Raw genomic sequence first — 20,737 nt, 5'->3', positions numbered from 1 at the left:
GTTCAACAACATAGCCTATTGAAAACGTTTAAAATCGTTTCATTATTTCACCTATCCTCCATACAAAACATCATCCGATATATACCACTATCTCTTCAAAACTAACACAACTAATTTTTATTACACTGCAAGTTTTCTTTATAATTGGGCATCGTTTGAATGCACTTATAACAATCCTTCCTACTTGTTTTTAGTCAATATTATTCAGAATCATATAATAAATATTGTTTTGACGATTTATTGATAATTTTTATGTAGCTACATTTCAGTTCTTTTTTTTTGGAAAAAGAAGTTGGCAACAGTCTTGTCATTTCAAAAATAGTAATCAGTATGATGTGGCATCACTATAAATATGGCGTCGAAAATAAGTTGCAAGAGATTTTATTAATTACTGCATTTATAATAAAAATTTAATAAAAATACGTTAGTTTCATATGTAAATAGCTAAAAATAGTGAAATAATAATATATTGTTTAAATAATAAATAAATCAATATTAAAGAAAATTTAAAATTATAGCAGATATAGAGAAAAAAAGAAAGGAACAATTTTAACGTTTTGCAAATTGCAATAAATGAATGGCTCAAGGACCCAAAAGTCAAAAACAGAAAATACTGCGGCAACAAAAAAAGAACAAGAAAAATACGACAGCAAGAAAAATAACAAAAAGAAAAAAACAACTTTTTACCAAGACAAAGCGGCTGCGAAAGATGGAAAAGAAAGGCACTTAAAAATCCAAGGCAGGTGTACGACGGCGACGCTGGCGCTACGAAATTAACTAGAATTAATTAGTTAAAAAATAGAAAAAATTACACTACACACACAACCAGCCAACGAACCAATTAACAAAAGAAAAAACAAAATTAGTGTCATTTTAATAAGAAGTCAATTGAAATGATCTAGTAATTCCAATAAGAAAACACGCAGAGTTGAAAATAAATGCAATAAATAAACAAAGACAACTTGTAAGTTAATAACACATATACCATGAGCTCTTCCATTGTGACAGCTAATACTACTGCACCAGTATCTGCCATGGCTACTGCGGCTACAAATTTAATAGCTTCATTGCCAGGTTCCCGTCAACAACCACCAACACAACAGCCAACCCCCACTGTAGCTGGAGCAATTATGCCAGCTATGAATGCACAATTTCGTGAAATTCATAAAAACACCTGGCTCAAACGTTTAACGGCGGAGGGCAAAAAAGTCTGTGTGGGGCCTAAAGTAAGTTTTTTTTTTTAATTTTATTCTGCACAAGCTATACAAGTTGTAGACCGAAATGCTTAAAATTTTCGTTGGATTTCCTCTAGAAATCTGAACGCAGTTGGGTTGTCTTTTGTGTACACGATGATACTGAAGCACTATTGGAAGGTTATGCTGAACCAAGGCAGGCTCCATCACATAATCCCGAATGGATTGTCTCCATGCAGGATACATTACATATTTCTCACGCACTAATTCCAAATTCACATGAATTTGAGTTTGTTGTCACGCTCAGCAATGAAGTGGTGCGTTTTCATGCTATGTCATGGTAAGTTGAACAATGCTGATTTAATATCTATTTAATTCGAGGGAAGGTTTGCAAATATAATAAAATTTTAACCATTTTTCGACAAAATGTAATTAATGGAATTTGCTCCTCTTATTGAGTTAGTTAAATATTAAAAATGCATAGACTTTTTTAATGCTTCTGTACAGTACCAAAAAAGTCAACAATAATGCGATTTTTCATTTGGAAACTTCCCATTTTAATTAGTCTACTGGCCTACTAACTGCCTCACTACTGACTGACTGATTGCTACTAGTTTTGTTTTTATATTTTACTTACAATTTCTAATGTTTGTTTTGCTAAAAGCAGTCCAATTACAACATTCTCCAACACCATTATTATTTTATTTAATAATTTTTTTATTACACATTTGATAACTATAGTTCGCAACTACTGTAATTTATTTATTTGTTATTATTTTTTGAAAATAAACAGGGATATTATGCAAGAATGGGTCGAAACATTACGGTCAAAATTAAGAGAAATGAAAATACTTTCACCCCGTGAAAATCTCTATACAAAATTACCAGAAGTAAGGGCTCCACTATTGCCAACAAGAGATCCCACATCCCCATTACCAGCACCACCACCGGTGCCTGCAGCCATAGTACCCGGTGTTGAAAGAGTTATACCTCCTAGTGTTCAGCAACAACAGTCTACAACAGCATTAGAAACAAATGAAACGAGAAATTCTCTCAACAATACAGGAACAACTTCGCCTATAACAAGCGAGACAAGCATGGAAACAATAACAACTACCCAATCCACTTTTTCAACGGCTGCTAATACAACTACAACACAAGCATCATTATCTTCAACTACCACCTCCAATATGACAGCAGCTGTGCCGAATTTAACTTCTATGTCAAATACTCTAACACAAAATCTTTTAAATATGCTATCGGATCCCATTAGTGCTTATAGTGAACAATTAAATGATGCTAATTCCTCTTCATCCTCCATAGAACCAGATGAAATGGTTACAGGTTCATCGTCTCTATCTTTGGCCATGGAACGTGATTTTAACTTAAGTGATTGTTCAACTGAGGAAGAATTTATAGGTCCATTATTACGAAAACCCAGTGCAAATAACAGTGATATTAATGGAAGTTTTACTAACAACAGTGTACGTTTAGATGTTTTAGCAGCACATCGCGCTTCAGCAGGTTATTACAGTTTTTCTATTTAAAGTTGATATTATTTATTTATTTTTTATTTTTAATTTCAGATCAAATAAGAAATATGGAAAATATTTTACAGTGTGAACGTTATATACCAAGGTGAGTAAATTCAAAATTAAATTAAATACGTATTCGAAAATATGTTTAAGATCTGCGGTTGCAATTGAGTAAAACATTTGTACATACATGTTGTATGTAAAGAATTTTAAATATGGAAAAAGTAACATTCATCTAATAAAGATGAAAATTGTTTTTGAAGGATATCGAAATATTCGAAAATAATTTAAAAAATAATAATTTTTTAAAACAATATGAAGTCCCTCACATTGTTGATTGAATAAAAATCATAACTGAAGATTTTGAAAATATATAGTACATGTTTTTATTAATAATTTTGTAAATTAATTTGTTAATTTACAAAAACAAATTAACATTTCCTTTGAATGTAAATAATTAACCATACTAAAAAACTTTCCCATAAATATTAAGATTATTACAAATCATGGTAAATTATTTTAACCCATCGCCACTTATAACGTTTTGATATTTTTCCTCAAGTGTTTTTAAAATTTCCCAACCTTCAATTTTATCAAACTCATTGTGATAGTTAATGAATATTTGTCGTAGCATTGAAAAACAATTAAGTTTAGCCAATTTTAATTGCAGTTTGTGCGCTTGAGTTTGCATAGTTAAACGTTGTTCGTATTTTTGCCGTAATTTCGTTTTGTTTTTTGCAAATTTACGACAAATATGACGAGCTATTATATCTTTGCGTTTGTCAAATTCACACTTAAAATGTTTATGCAAAATATATTGCAAATCCACATCATATTTATTAACAATATCCATAAATTCTTTATCATTTGAGAATTGAGCAAAGATTAATTGAAAGAATTGAAATTGTGTTTTTATTATGCCATACTGTTCCATATCTAAGAGTTTTTCTCTTATACTTTCTAATAAGGATTTTTTCATATTGTCTAGCAATTCTTCAAATGTTTCTCTTTCGAGGCGACACTTTTCGGCAATTTCCTTAAGTTTAATATTTTCAATTTGTTTTTCGGTCAGTTGCAAACGCAACGTTTGTAATTCCCGTGTTAACTGAGTAGTTTCTGTTTTTAATTCAATATTTTGACATTCATTTAAAAGTGTGCACATATTTTGTTGTTGCTCAAGAGGTGGAAAAAGTTCATCGACTATTGCAGTGTTTAAGCAATGTGACTTGAATGTATCATCACTTAGGTTCGGAAAACTTCTCCTACTCAAATTACCACTCAACTGATCATCTAGTTCTCGTAAAACACTTTCCAAATTACGTTTGCAATTTTGTATATTAGTGAATGGCTCCTGCAAACAATTGTATTCTTTGATCTGTTGTTGCATTAAAGTACATAAGCAATTTCTAGCCATTTTCTCGGCTTTTGACGTTCGATTGAAAACTTTTAACCATTTGCGACATATTTCAATATCATTAGGTTGCGCACTCTTAAATATCAAATCTCTTAATTCGGATAATTGTTCTTTATACAGTTGATCTAATGTATCTGATTTTAATTCATAATCATTGGAATCATTGCTATTTCGACCATCATCTGGAATTGGTTTTCTTTTATTTAGGTCCATATTTTTAAAAAATATATTTAAATATTTGTCGTTTTTTTCTTCACAAATTAAACTGATTGAAAAATCAAAATATTATATTTTATTATTAAATGATGTCAGGGATGGACAGTGTTATATATTCACTGATGTGAACAGTATAAATGAAAACTGTATTGTGTTTAAAGATGTGTACGCTATTTACATATGATTAACGTAATAGATAAACTGACAGACAGACATAGATTAATATATAAGAAAAACATATTAAAGATCTAAATTTATATTTACTTTATAGGGTCGAAAAATCAGAATTAATTAATTAATTGAAAACCCCAATTATTGTGGGGAGGGTATTATGCCTTTGTGCTGATGTATGTCCTAGACTCACCTTAAAGTATACCAATCTGCTCAGAATCACTTTCTGAGTCGATTTGGCTATGTCCGTCCGCCTGTCTGTGTGCCCATGAAAACCTTGTGCGCACGCTACAGGTCGCAATTTTCAAGATATTTTGATGAAATTGGCACATACTCTTTAAATACAATGCAAGGACAAACGGTATTGAAAATGGTTGAAATCGATTCATTATTTCTCCTAGCCCCCCATACAACCGTAACTGACTGGTGTAGGGTATCATATTTTCGTCAATGTCCGACTATAAATTCATATTTATTCTTTATGGGGGGTATGATGTACATCGCAAAAAACAAAAACGAGCGATTTTGGCACAGCATTGTTGTTATAAAAAAACAACAACCACATGACGAGTTCGCGCGTTTTGAAATCATGCGATGAACATCACACCCTCCAATTGTAATTTAATATTCGAATATATCAGTTAAAACTTGGAGATTAAGTAGACTATATAATATAATTTCTCTTAGACCACAAACATCACGCTCCCTATCAGCTGGAGCTGTAGACAAATCTAAAAGACAAAATATTAATCAAAAAGTTGAAGCTAATAGCAAATTATCATCCCTAATGGTTGCCAATACTAGTAGTAAGGGAAATAATATAACAGAACTAGAAGTTAATTCCGAAAATTCTACACCATCAACAACATCCAGTGATAACTCTACGAATACGAATATTACAATAATACAAGTATCAACAGAAAATCGAAACGATAAGACGACAGCAACTAGTGCTAGTGGAGAAAATAATTATGAACCACCAAAATTGCCACATAAAACAACAACATCAACAGCAGCTACAGCAGATGTATTTAAATTTCCCGATGCCCATGTGTCAGTCACGAAAAATATAAAACATCATGAATATAAAAGTAATGTACAAATAATTCCGTCCAGTAGTAATAAAAGTAACAGTAGTACCAGCAGTAGTAGTAGTAATAGTAATCTCAACAATAGCAGTACTATACAAGTAATGGGCAATTCCACCACAATGGTGGGTGGTAATCAATATACAACTCCAGTTAAAAAAACGCCAGCAGCTGCCAGTGTTGCATCAACAATAATAGATGAGCATAGCAAAATAACAACAGTACATGTAGCAGGTACTGATAACACATATGGTACATGTTTTACACCACCCTCATCATCATCCGCCTCGACATCACATACGTCCACACCTAAAATGCCTAAAAAAATTATATTATCAGCTAATACATCCGGAATTACAAATATTACAGTGAATAACACAACAACCAGTGAAGAAATGTCCGCAGTAGTGTTAAGAAAAAATTCAATTGGTGGGAAATTAGAAAATGAATTTGCCATTTCGTCCGCTAACTCTAATTCAGCGAATTTAAATAAAAACAATGGACTTCATTATGAAAAGGTATTCCTTTCATCTACCGCTACCATAAGCACAACTGATGCCTTTGGTAGTGTACAACCCACATCATCAACATCTCAAAATATTACACCATTATCACCGAAATGGAGTTCTCCTCTTCACCGACATTCAAAACAACGCAATAAAGAGGAAATAACAGCATCACCATTGGGAAAATCGTTAGCCAACACAAATGGTGTGGACAAAAAAGTAAAACTACAAAATGCCACAACTAAACAACACAGTGGCGAACAACGGCACAAATCGCCTACACAAATGCCGCTGCATACAGCTGATCAGCCAATGTCTTCTATCAATATGGGCAGTCCAGTTATGGCTAGAAGAAGATTTGTTTCTCCTTCAAATAGCAGACCCATACAAACTGCTGCACCTAGGCCTCCATTTATACTAACAAGAGGACTAACAGAAGCTGTCATAACTAGTAGACCTAGTCGAAAAGATTTTCATTTCCTTAATAAACTGTCTGTGGCAAAAACAAAATCCTCAAATACAAACAGTAATAGTAATAAGTCATCTAACACGACCAATAATAATGAAAATGGTTCTGGTTCTTCCGCATCTACAACAACAACACCCTCACATTTAGCCGTGAATCGTACAACATCTGAAGCTTTAGAACAGCGCAGGCGTAGTTCGTCAACTTCAGATGCCCAGTCACAACGCCATACGCGCGGTACTAATAACAATGACCCCTCTAATCGTGCTAACATTGGAAGTAGTGGCGGAGGACCTTTACGTCAACCACCACAGCCTTTTCGTTTAGCTGAAAATATTCTTGGTGTAAGTTCTAGTCCTGGTAATACCACATCACCGGCGAAACGTATGACTTTAAGAGAACAACAAGTAATGCAATTGCGACGTGAAATAATGCATCCTGGTGGTGTTCGTTTGCAATTAAGGCGTAAAGATTGTGTAGGTTCTATTGCATGGGTAGATGCTTTTGGTGCTGTGTGGTAAGTTTTTATTAAAACAAAAAACCTGTAGAATTATCTAGACTTGTTTTCTCGTAAACAGGGTGGCTGGTTGGAAGCAAAAAGAACATCCTGTTTTATATAATGCCTTACATATAGGCGATCAATTGCTGTCAATAGCTGGTGTAACAATAAGTTCAGCAACAGAAGCTAATAAAATTATACGCAATACCAATACACTTTTTGTAAGTAGAAGAATATCAAATCATTATGTTTAAAAAAGATCATATATAATATATATATAAATATTTATTTTAGGTCGAGGTCTTGGTACGTCGTATACCATTTGGCCGTGGCTATGCTATACGGCGCGAAAGAGAAGGTCAATGTTTAGGTTTAATACGTGATGGTAATACATCTACAATAGTTGATGTAGTACCAAATAGTTTGGCAGCTAGACATGGTCTACCTCCAAAGGTACATAATAACTAAAGTTATACATGTGATTACCTAATATATATGTAATATGTGTTTCTATATTTTTTCAGGCTCAGTCATGTGATGGTACTACTCTAACATTTTGGGTACTCACAGAAATAAATGGCCGTCCATTAAATTTATTTTTTAAAGACAATGAAATACGCGATCGCTTAAACTCGGTTGGTCGTGATATTTCCATATTGGTGCAGCCGTCAGATTTAATAACAAAACTTAAGAAACAACTGAAATCATTACGCGGCTATAAGGATTATTTGGTGCAATAACCCTAAATTAATTAATTACTTGTAAAACAAACAAAACAGAAGCTAAAAGCATTCAAATTTTAAGACACAATCTCTAATTGGTAAGATTTTTTTTACTTTTCAATTGATTTCTTCATTTCATTTTTTTTAGTAAACATTATCATTCCAAGTTTAATAATGCATATTTAAAAGAAAAACTTTATAATGTCTCAAACAAGTTTTCTTATAATGAAAAACTTATATAGTCAGTATATATTAGCTGTAGTACTTAATACATTCAAATGTACTACATTTTAGACATACATACAAACATATATAAAGTACTTATATACAAACATATATATATATATATATATATATAAATATATATATAGACATTTTGATATATATAACAAATCACATCATACATATATATTTTTGCAATTACATATTTTATATACACACATACATATATATACATATATTATTAGTACATAATCTTAGGCATAATATGAAATTTTTTAAAATTTAGGTAATTTTTTCTTCAATCAACTACAAACAAACAAACAAAAAAATACTCAACTCAAATATACATTTTTGCATTTTTGGCATAGTTATTAAAAAAAATCACAAATGAAATTATAGAAATATTTAAACAAAATTTGTTAATTAAATTAAGTAAAACGCAAATAATTATTATATACTATTAACTACTTAAAACTTTTTGGCTCGCAAAAAAAAAATTTAAACAGATGTGTATATCAATTTTAGTGTAGCCTTTTTATAAGTTTTTAAAAATAATTGTAATTTTTTCTTACCACCCCCTCCCCCCTATATTTGTAAAGTTGTTAAACAGTCTTAGGTATTTTGAGGAAATAGTTGAACTTTTTAATGCATCTTTCATAAACTAAGATATATTTCAAAAATATTAGCCGAAACATCAATTCGTATACTCATCGAAACTTTACACAGTTGCAATCATAAACGCTGATTAGAAAAAGTTAATATAGAATGGTAATATGCTGTTACAATGGGATTTATATTGAATTGCACCATTATTATTAAGTGATATTATATGAATACCGAAATTTTTAACTACTCCAACTACTGATATTTGGCCATCACAACACTATGTTTTTTGGCAAACATGCGTCAAACATCAAAATATGTATCGTAATATAAAATGATAGTGTCTCCAGGAGGAGTTCTATCACTTTTATTCTTTGTTAAAAATATTCGTATGCAGATGATTGTACTGTCATTTAATCAGGTATCGATATCAACAACAAAAGCTCAATAATCACTCAATACATAGCGACCAAAACGCAAATTCAGGTTATCTGTTTGTTGTTGTAACAGATTGGCTGTGAGTGGATGTCCTTCCCTGGGGAAAAAGACTTCCGGTTGATAAATTTATTGCTGAGTTGACAATCTTTGGCCGATTGAGAGTCGGGGCTGATATCCAATTGTCGAGCGAACGTGTTATTAGCTTCAAAATCATCGGTATCCCTTTTTATCTCTTAGATCAAGGAAGTAATGATTGGAATTAACATATCCCTAGAAGGACGGAGCAAAATCCTTCTGGCACTCAACGTACATCTACCAAAGGATTCAAAACGGAAACAAGGTCTTTCAAACTTCAGCTGATAACTGTTGCTTTACAGACAAATAGACGATTCTAGCTTCTATAAGGCAATTGAGTGACCTCTTATCTAAATCAACCAAAAGGTTTGAAAAATGCCTGATTCTCTGACTACTTCTTCGAAAGATGTTGGAAAAAAGGTGAGCGAGAACATATTCGAGCTAGGGTTATTGACCACCAAATATTGGCTATATGGAGCACAGAGTATGTAGTTAGAAATGATACAGCAGAATATCACATTTGGAAAAAACACAAGATAATCCGAAGGATACATCGTATACATATATCTCAATAGTTTCATTATCAGAACATCAAAAGCTTCTGATTCCCCACATCGTTTAGAAAAGAATTAAATGGAAAGGAGAAAGAACGAAGCCTTCCCGTAAGATCCCACCTATAACAACTCGTATAGAGCGATCTTTAACTCGACTTGGTTTAATTGAAGAATAACTAATTAGCGTAAAAGTATAATAAAATATTAAAAATAATGGAGAAAATTTGTACAGAAACATGCATAGAAAGTTGAAAGTGATATATTAGGACAAACTCAGTAATAAATATTTTAGAAATGATATGGAGTATAGTAAACATTCAATAAATTGTATGTTTTTACGGTTTCGGAACTCTTTATCAAATAATTCGGTAATAAAAATGACAATTACATATTGGAAATGGCTAATGAATATGTTTGAGTAAAACACAACAAGTGCATATGGCCCATCTATAATTTTGTTTAATTTTGAATTCCCTATTAATTTTGTTTTACCTTTATGTCTTATTTTAGATAATCAGATGCAATATTATAGTGCCTATTTTTCGAAATAAAAAAATATTTTATTTAATTTAAGTTTATTGTATAATGGATTTGTGTAATTAAACAAATTTAATTTAATAAACGTGATATGATTTTATTTCCGTAGAGCATAAGCATTAAGAAAAAAATCCAATGTATTTTAAAGTTTTTGTTTTCAATTTTCAGTTATCCTTTACAAATAAAAAAGACATCTTAAAAGAAAATTTATTTATCTAATTGTGTTTTTTCTTTATTATTAAGCACACACAGTGTTTTGAACAGCAGTTACTGTATTTTGTTTCCAAACGCGGAAATTAAACTTGTTTGTGTCTAAAGTAGAATAAATAAAAATAGGCATAGAATTAGTCATCACCCACATGGTACCATCTTCATCAATCTGTAATGGCAAACAAAAAAATAAAATTTAAAAAAAGTTTTAAACTTTTTGTTTATATTTTTTACAAATATATATTACCGTCAAATCACTTGGATATATCATGGTTTGTTCATTTTGTGCCACTTGACCATGATTAGCTGCGTTAAATGGCTTACGTGTATTCCAGCAACCAACTCCATTACGTTGAATTTCAGCATAAAATACCACTCCAGTACGAGGATCATATTCGTGCATAGTCGACTGTTTGTTATCACCGCGATTACCCAAAAGACGAAAATCTTGACCATGACTGCCACGTTGAGCATTTCTTTCGTTTTGCAGCACAGCATTGTTAACTACGAACTCATTATTACTTGCCATGGCATGGAATAAAATATTGCGTGAATTATCTCGTTCTTTTGGTCCCAAGCTGACTGAAAAAATACCATCATTCCAGCTGAAAGACTGTCCACCAATATTCAAATCACCAGCAATAGGATCAAAATTGAAATAATTATGCTCAAATGACCACATTTTATTTAACTCGTAACTATAAAACAAAACAATTTTTGTACATATAGTATATATGTATGTGTATTAAGGTCATTCATATTAGAAATGAATAGAAAATATTTTTATAAAGGAGCAGAGCTCGATACAATTGATGTAATTAACGATTTCCCATCCAAACTAGTAACTCTGATTTCTGATTTTTTACAGCCAGAATTTTAAGATTTCATGAGATCATTTCCCAGAAATAGCTTACCAAAGTAGAACTGAGCTATTCATATCACTTGAGGAATGAGTTTTTAATTTTCTGACAACTTATGTTTCGGTTAATTAATAGCCTGTCTAATACCTTGATAAAAACCGGAATATCGCCATATTACACCTAGTCCCATTTCCTAGCTCGATTTCTGAATTTTTGAAAGCAGAATTTTAAGATTTCATGACATCAGGTCCCTGAAATAACTTACCAAAGTAGAACTTAGCTATTCATATCAATTGAGGAATAAGTTTTTAATATTTTAACTAAACAACCACTTATGTTTCGTGTAATACCTTGATAACAACCAAAATATAGCCTATATCACACCTAATCTATAGTAGTGACATACGGAAAGTTTTACAATTAAGATTCATATCCAAACAATGATTGGCCAAATCAGCTGCGATTTTGTTATCTTGTATATCACAGTATACTGGTGCCAGCTTTCTCCAGAAAATTTCTAATCGCAACACTCTCAAGATTAGAATAATATCCAATGTCCCATATAGTTTACTAGCCCGTACACTAGTTATGCCAATTGAAGCACATTTTTGAGCCACACAGTACTAACATACATACCTGTTAAGCGAGTGTACCCATGCCTGGGCGCAAAACCCCAATTCTTACCAATGGAATTTCTCTTCTTAACGTGCAATAAGCATCCTGTTCTTCGAATACAAATTGCGATTAAGGAAGGTTCCCTAGTTATACTCGCATTTTAAGCCCGTAATGTACGTTAGTCAAAAGGGGACCTTATATGAGGGGTAGGGTCAATTATGTACCGATCCTCATAAAAAACTTATGCCAAATTTCAAAGCTATGCCCGTATTTTTAACAGAGTTATGACTGTTAAAGCTGTTTTTCGGTTGTCCATTTGTATGGGGGCTATGCGAAAACGTAGACCCATTTTCAATGCCAAACAAACCTTACCTATAAGAAATATTCAACTCTCTAGCTCTTTCCGTTCGGACTCTTTCGTACTTTTAACAGACAGACCGGCAGTCATGGCAAGATCATCTTAGAATTTAATAGGGACTCATAATTTATATATATTATATTTTAATATGTTACAAACGGAATGAAAAAATCAATACATCCCTATCTTTTTTAATACCTTAATCACATCTAAAAATGCGAATCCCATTCAAAAGTGAGGACAGAGATGAAAAAAAGTCACTACAAATAACATCCTAGGAAAAACTTACATTGAAAAGTAATGAGTTAAAATGCTAATAAAACCTCTTTTCACCACTTATTCTTTAGCATTTTAACTCATTATTTTAACATGGTGATGTCGTTGGAAGCAAGTTCTTCTACGCTCGCTTACAAATAGGGAGTTAAAGAAGTATATAAACTAATAAAAATTCGATTCGAATTGAAATCACGTTATTAAATTGCACTATAGCTCTTCAAACGTACGGAAAAAAATATCTCTACATATTCAAATACTTTCATGAAATTTTAAACTTTGGTTATTAATTTTATCGATTACGATTAATAGATGAATAAGTAGATAAAATATGAAAATAATATTGTGTATTTAATTTACCTATACACATAAAGTTGATTGCTAACCAAGTCTGGTATATAAGCAAAGGTTTTATCGCATCCTTTATCTGTATCGGGAGTAATGCTGGCTAAACCTCTACCTTCGGCTGCCACAGATGCTGGTATTTCAAAACGCCTTATAACTTTATCTGTACGTAAATCAATTATCCAAATTGTGGGTCTTTGAATTTGCATAAAGTTATCTAAGGAAAGTAAAAATTATTTGTTAAAAAAAACAATGTGTTACGCATTTAAACTTACTGGGATATTCCAACATTCCTGTATCAATAAACCATAAACGACCACAACTATCAACACTTGTGCGATATACGGAAACTAAATGATCACTATTGGACTGAAAATATACATTAAATATTAAGATCATTTTTTTCAGTGCCTATTAGTTTTATAGTACCGTTAACTGATTTGTTTCAAAATCGGGATATGCTATTAATTTTGGACTTTCTTGTGCACCATCTTTATTCAAATCAATATAATTCAAGGTTGATGGTATACCAACTCTTCTCCTTGGCATTGTAACAAATAAACGTCCTTTGAAATGTGTAGCTCCCATCGGTACATTATTATAAGGTATATACGAAGCATTGTTGTTTACTTGACGCCTACTTCTTGCTCCATGATATTGGCCAGGAAAATATATAATTCCTAAATAATAAAACTGGAAGTTAATAATAATGTACTATAGTTTACACATACATATGTATGTTTTAAAATAATAATGATAACTTGTAAACCTTGAACTCAAGGTATAATTTTCAAGATTGCACATAGGAAGAAATTAGCTTCGAACTATCTTCTCCACCAATACGTGACAGAAAATTTTTTTTAAAAATTGGGTAAAAGCCTATACAAAATATAAAGATTATTAAAGGTATTATTCTTGCTTGCATTACCATTTTGGATGAGATGGTCGACGAGCCTGTCGGTATTGTTTGAATAAAGAGTCTTTTTTCAGTACAGAAATATGAAGACACTAGCTGTTGAAAGATTGGTAAAACCTGATATTTTAAACACCCCGTAATAGATATTTCTGGGTTTATCAAGCCATAATATAATGGGACATTTTGTTATACCCTTCACCAATTTAGTGGGGAGGGTATGTTAGATTTGTGCTGATGTTTGTAACGCAAAATAATATTGATCCTATACTCACCTTACCAATCGGCTCAGAATAATTTTCTGAGTCGAATTTTAAAGATAATTCAAAGAAATTTGGTTTATGATCTTCTATTGTCCCAGGGACGAAGCCTATTAAAATGGTTAAGATCGGTCCATTATTTCACCTATCCTCCATACAACTGAACCCCCGAATAAGGCTTTTAAGTTCATAATTAAGTTTAATATACTCGTATGTCGACAAAAAGCTCTATACTAGCCTTCATGAACTCTATATTTATAGGTCCTCATTTGACCCTAGCCCCTATAAAAAGCCTCCTTCAAAATTTGACTTAAATGTCCACAGTTTAATTCAATAACAAATGGCTTATGGTCGGCCTCGCCCGACTATAATTTCTTAATTGTTTTTTATGTGGCATTATTCTTAATCATTACGTCGGTTATCAACCGCTCAAAAATGTTCAATCCGGCAGTAAAAAGTCCCGTTTATTTTGGCAATATATCTGGAGCTTTTTTAACTTTATACATTAATCCAACATTAGCCTTGACTCTGAACAAAAATAAGCATTTAACTTTACGAAATTGTTTTCTAATTAAAGTCTCTGATGTTCTTCGAATCAGTGGTTCAATTTATTTTGACTTATCAATATCTGCTTGACCTTATTTGTTCCCGATTTCGGTTTTAAATTGCGTGGCGATAAACCCTCACATCTTGGATATCGCCATATTTGATTTTTTTTAAACTTAATAAATAAACTTAAAATTCTACGATTTAATGAAAAGAAATCGAAAGATGAATTCGGCAATTAATCTCATCATTCTAAATACATTTATTTTTTCTACTATGGGATCTAAAGATTGCGGCAGATCAACCTTTGGTCCAAACTTTAAAACTTTAACTTTATGTTTTATTAAGAAGATTTATGTATCTCGTTTTGTATACAAAGTTTTTATGAAGTGAATTTGCCATAAACAAGTTGAATGGACTCCTATAATAAAGTGCATAATAACATATGCATAAAACATGTATGTATGTGATATGCATATTAAATATGACACTGATCAGTAATCACTTTAGTTAAGAAAATGTAACATAGTATAGTCCATCCACAAGAACCTAAAAATAAGTTACACTTTATTTTAACCAGAAGTATAAAAAATTAGATATCCCAGCAAACACTAATGTAATGAATGTAAATTGTAATAATCTATTCAATGACTTCTATATATCGCCATGATTTCATTGAAGTAGTCTAATAACGTCTCATTAATAATGTGTAATATAAATCTTTAAATTTGTTTATACCCACTATCAAAACATCAACATTTTCAACTAAGACCCAGTATATACGTACTGAAAGCAGACAAAATCGGGACCTCACGGAAGGAGCTAGACAGCTGAAATTACATAAATATTTTCTATTGATAAGGTTTGTTTGGTATTGCAAATGGGCAAAATCGGTCCACGTTTTCACTTAGCCCCCATACAAGTGGCCCTCCCGGATATCAGTTTTAACAGTTATAACTGAGTTTAAAAATATTTACCAGTACAACGATGGAATTCTACATGAAATTCTGCATAAACAAGTTTTGTATATCCCAAAATCTTTCTACTAACTTTTGTGAGGATCGGTCGATAATTGACCCTCACTGCTCTTCAGAAAATTGCTTAAAGTCTTATTACTGGCGCTTTAATGAGAATACAGCGACGAAATTTGACATAAACAAGCTTAATATAAGCCAAAATCTATCTACCATCTTCTGTGAGGATCGATCTTTATTTGACTCTACCACCCGTAAAAATTTCCTTCAGAAAATGACTACCTTGAAAATCCGAGTAAAACGATGTAATTCAACATAAACAAGTTTTTTAAAAACCAAAATCTGTCTACTAAATTTTTTGGGGACCGGTCAATAATTGGCTCCTACCCTATCAGAAATTCATTTTTTCTTCTTTTGATAATAACAAAAGCATCGATTCATAAATTCAAAGCAATTCTTTTCGGCAATTATTTGATGGTGGGTATATAAGATTCGGCATGTTCGAATATAACAGTCTTACTATTTCTAATTTTCTAATACCTTTACCGTTTACACTATGAAAATTTAGAAGCTTTTTGTTTTGATTTTTCATACGATTGACTTAACTAATTTTTCTAATTCTATCAGCGACTATGGTAAGTACTTGCCTTCAATGACAACCATGTTTTAAATAAATTACTTAAAATGCATGACTTAGGGTAGAAGGGGGATCATTCGCCATAGAGGCACATCTGTCAATGCGAATAACTTGAAAACCGAGTAATCGATTCTATCGCATTATTAAATTTTGTTTTCGTTTATCAATTATCTATCATCCCTGAAAATTTGAAACATTAACTTTACATATGATGGGACATGAATTATTGTTTTTCAAAGGGCTGTGAAAATATTTCACTGTGTGAACTTTTTGTGCTAATTTTTTTAGTTTTTGTGATAGAAAAAATATATTGGTCAGTATTAGAATGTCAATAATAGTGAACAATAAGACATAATAAAATTTTCGATAATATAATTTGAAGCCCCAAAAAATTGAAACTAAACGCCAGAACTGCCCGTGGGGCACATATGCCAAATATATGTAATGCTTGTGATGTAGAACAAAATTTGGTTAAAATATAGAAAAAATCAGTAATAATTTGTTTTAATTTTTTTGGTTAAGTTTTGTGAAATAAACAATAAATATCTGATTTATTATACTTTGTTTAATGAATTAAGGTATAAAACAGCAAAATAAGTTTTTATTTTTGTATTTTTTTCTTTTATTTTACTAATGACAAATCTGCCCCATCCCCTTGGCGCATTTACCCCATGGATGGGGCGGTATCGCCGTTTTTGGTCAGAAAGGAAAAGTTAAAAAAATATGTACATGAGGATGACTTAAGAAAAATTGAAAGGAATAAAACTAAAGCCAACATATCTAAGTATCCGAACCAAGAAAAAAATTATTGTAGTTTTAATTTGAGGCCGCCTCAAAAAAAGTGGCATATGGTCCTCCTTCTACCCTACATACATGTGTAAGTATATAAAATTTTCGGGGATGTTTATTGAAAAACATTTTTTCCAGATTGAGTTCTAGTAAAAATTTTACATTTATTTTGAAATTTGAAGCTTTTCAACAACGTAAACATACTGAACTTAATGATGTTAAGGTTTTTGACGGGATTCACCGGAAAATTTCAAAATGATAATCAAATCTAAACTACAAGAAATATTGTTTAAATAAACTTGTTTTAGTATTTAATTAAAATATTTTCTATTTATTAATTTAATTGTTTTATTATTATTAATCTTTGAATATTTCACAGATAATGAAAGTGTATATTGGAAAGACCCAATTATTAACGAAATTTAGTATCAAAAACATAAATATTGTGTATATATTTAAGTACTAAATAATATTAGACTAGCCCTTAAAAAAAATAAATTTACTATGAATTTTATTTGCGAGTATCTGAAAACTTTTCAAAAATCCATGTCCTAAATTCTATTAGTATTTTTGATGTAATTGTAAGTTTTAAAGTAGAACTCGGGAGGTTATTGTGCATAATTTTTAAGGATGGACGGAACGATATCGTTATACTTGACGGTAGGCCCTATATTTTAGTGCATTACACACATCAGCTCAAATCTTATATACCCTCCTCAATAGAGAGTGATGATGGGTATAAAAATATATTTTCTAAGGGCAGGTCTATTATAAACATACATTATAATAATGACCTTACTGTTTTCATATTCAAACAATTGTGACTTTAGATGATAATTTCACAAAACAAATAATGAATTATCAGTTTTTTTTTGGATGGCACAAATCTATAAGTACCTGATTTTGGTGTCTTACCCGATGGTGGGCTAGTTATAGTTGGACCTGTTGTCATGGGATTGTTTCCACGGTTGTAATAATCCATTTGTTTCCATTTGAAAACCTCAATCATACCATCTGCTTTTGTATGTAATACAGAATATAAAAATATAACCGAAACAATACATATTAAACGTAAAATCATTTTAAAGCCGGTCTCTTTAAATTAATAAGCACAAATTTATTTAACACTTTAAAGAACCGTTCTCAGCAAAGGAAGAATAGCTACTAAGTTCTGAATAACAATTCGTATAAACTTTGAGCAAGTGTTTAAAAAATACAAACGATCGGCAAAAGAAAAAAATCACAATGTTTGAGTACGCTATATATTGATAGATAGATCTTAAGCTTCAAGTATGAGTTGAGTTGATTAATAGATAGATGTGTTTAAACGTCTGATTAGCTAGTATTAAAACAATATGCATTCGCTAATATACGATTTAAGTTTATAGATTTTAGTGTTTTTTTTTTTTTTTTTTTTTTTTGAAAAATTATCTCAAAACCGGTTTAATATTTCTCTGCTGAATTGTAAGATGTTCCACAAGTATTAATAAAATAATTATACCCTATAACACAGGTATTATGATGTAATGAAACTGCCCTTCAAATAGTGTCATATTTTATTATAAGGTGAGTTAATACTACGCTTCTTAAAGATGGAAATCGATTAAAGATATACATATCGATTAAATACATACATATTACAAAATTTCAGCATTTAAACATTATAAACAAAAAGAAATAATTCAGGAACTAAAAGAGAGTTTAACATACAAAGTATGTGGCTAGGTGAAATTATAGACAATTTCAATAGGCTTCGTCTTTGTGCCAAAAAACATGTGAAAATAACGGCTTGTACCTTGCAAACAAGGTTAACATAGACAGCCGGACAGACGAACGGAAGGACATGTATTAATCCACTCAGAAAGATTTTGATTTTTGTATCTCCCTACTATAGAGGTGGCGAGGCATATTCAGGGTTGTTACAGAATCCAAGTCATAATTGTCATTTATCAGAATTGAAAATCTATTCTGATTTAAATTTGTGTCTTGAAATCTACTTGTTTTTCCTTTAATTCGAAAATTATCAAAACCAATATTCGAATCAGATGTTTTGTTTTGCTTACATTCTAAAATATATTATTTTTATAGATTTTTGCAAAATTACGAAAAATAGTTTTATTTTTAATGAAGGAAAAAAAGTAACATAGTAAAACGAAAAATATTAAGGGACTACACCAATCCACTAGAGCTGCAGGAAACAGCGTAAGTAGACATTACAATCAAAACCGCATGATAAAGGGATTAATATTTACAAACTTTAATGATTTATTAGAAATTTTCATCTGAATAAAGAAGCTTTTCGAATGTTGTTAAACATCGTTTAAACTCACCTGCCTCCTTCAAATATTCCTTGCGTTATTCAGCTTGCAGCGACATTGCTTTTTTGGCCGAAGTACAGTATCAATTGTATGGAGAAATGTACTAACGGTTTTGGAAAGACACATATGTCCTTTATAATACATAAAGTACTTCAGAACTTAAAGAAAATTAAAGTCTACATTTTTTAAAAAGTTGGCCAACGGTAATCAAAGTATGTATGTGTTCACACTTATCAAATATTCGACAAAAAACTTAATTTTGTAAATTCGGCTTTTTTAATTTTAGGCTTTCCTGATTTTTTAAATTATCGCGGAACGCCATTAAGATGGTAAGAAAAATATATATGTATGTATATTAAGATATGGGAAAATAAAAAAATATTTGCATTCATATAAAAAATTTAATTTTTAAATAAACTTTTACTCATACCAGGATGCACTAAGTAAGGTGAAATCATCAAGGCAGCTGATTTTTATTTGTTTATTGTAAAAGTGCTTGAGTTTTGTCAAAAATAATTTATTTATTTTTATTCTAACATAAAAATTAAATTTGTGTTTTCAAACGAAAAAAATTCAAATCAAAAATTATGAATGAAAATGCTGATAAAAGGGTTCCAAATGAAGAATATCAGATGAAGCACCAATAAGACGTTGTCCTGCTGCGAATACAATTTAAATGCAACGACGGTTTTATATGTAATATTGTGAAATACACAACAAATTTTCTTTCCAATATTTATTATTTTTCAATTTTAGAATTTTAATTTTGACTAAACATATACTCTAAACAAACAAAAAAATATTGTGTTTGTTGCTGTTGTTGCCTAAACGCTCTCACCTTACTTATTACATCATGACTCATACAATACAATAATAAAACACCGAAAAAAATGTTTTAAATGTTTTACATACGTTATTTTATTATTTTAAATAAATATGTTTGTGCTTAAATTAAATTGCTTAGTTTTTAAAAACAAACAAATTTTACGCCGTCAACAATTTAATAAAGTTAGTGAGACGCCGTATTACTTTGGTGGCACAAATAAATTGAACGGGAAATCGGAAACATAAACAACAGGGTGTACTGTAAATAATTTATATGAATTTCAAAATTGAAGTTTCTTTCAAAATAAACTCGATGTAGTAAAAATTTCAAAATAAAAAAAAACGTGTGAGTAGTTTGAGTTAAAATGTTTTCTTGTAGTATACAAAATCCAAAAAAGACCAGAAAACGGCATTCATTATATGATGATTTTATATACCTAGATAAATACAACAAAAGAACGGAAAAGCTAGAAATCTTATACATATAACTAACTGCCTTTTAACAATATGTCTTTGAAATACTGTTTTTTTTTTAAACTTTAATTCACATATTTATTATAAACAAAAAATTCCTT

The 20,737-nt window shown here is 30.8% G+C and overlaps 2 protein-coding genes and 1 long non-coding RNA gene across 4 annotated transcripts; 2 read left to right on the top strand and 1 right to left on the bottom strand.

The window, feature by feature from the left end:
• The first annotated feature begins 331 nt into the window (after positions 1-331).
• LOC111677322 (mucin-5AC) lies at positions 332-8,198 on the top strand. The gene is made up of 8 exons (XM_023438418.2): positions 332-1,226; positions 1,313-1,533; positions 1,987-2,717; positions 2,780-2,831; positions 5,217-7,106; positions 7,168-7,309; positions 7,383-7,541; positions 7,613-8,198. Exons 1-8 carry the CDS (start codon positions 987-989, stop codon positions 7,826-7,828), a joined length of 3,651 nt encoding a protein of 1,216 aa, XP_023294186.2. The 5' UTR covers positions 332-986; the 3' UTR covers positions 7,829-8,198.
• A 2,247-nt stretch (positions 8,199-10,445) lies between these two features.
• LOC111677337 (L-dopachrome tautomerase yellow-f2-like) lies at positions 10,446-18,190 on the bottom strand. 2 transcript variants are annotated; one of them, XM_023438436.2, is made up of 6 exons: positions 17,917-18,190; positions 13,330-13,580; positions 13,176-13,269; positions 12,916-13,117; positions 10,697-11,147; positions 10,446-10,618 (listed from the first exon to the last, which is right to left on the bottom strand). In XM_023438436.2, the coding sequence occupies exons 1-6, from the start codon at positions 18,098-18,100 to the stop codon at positions 10,478-10,480; spliced, it is 1,323 nt and encodes a 440-aa protein (XP_023294204.2). In that variant the 5' UTR covers positions 18,101-18,190; the 3' UTR covers positions 10,446-10,477. The 2 variants fall into 2 exon arrangements, with proteins under 2 accessions (XP_023294204.2, XP_023294205.2); XM_023438437.2 differs by having other exon boundaries at positions 17,935-18,189.
• Positions 18,191-19,092: 902 nt separating this feature from the next.
• On the top strand, positions 19,093-19,738 carry LOC124419184. The gene is made up of 3 exons (XR_006940459.1): positions 19,093-19,221; positions 19,292-19,549; positions 19,624-19,738. It is a non-coding gene; the product is annotated as an uncharacterized LOC124419184 (long non-coding RNA).
• Positions 19,739-20,737: the final 999 nt, after the last annotated feature.

Source organism: Lucilia cuprina, chromosome 4, assembly GCF_022045245.1.
Source record: "Lucilia cuprina isolate Lc7/37 chromosome 4, ASM2204524v1, whole genome shotgun sequence".
Taxonomy (NCBI): Eukaryota; Metazoa; Arthropoda; class Insecta; order Diptera; family Calliphoridae; genus Lucilia; species Lucilia cuprina.
This window is presented reverse-complemented; position numbering and strand designations above follow the sequence as displayed.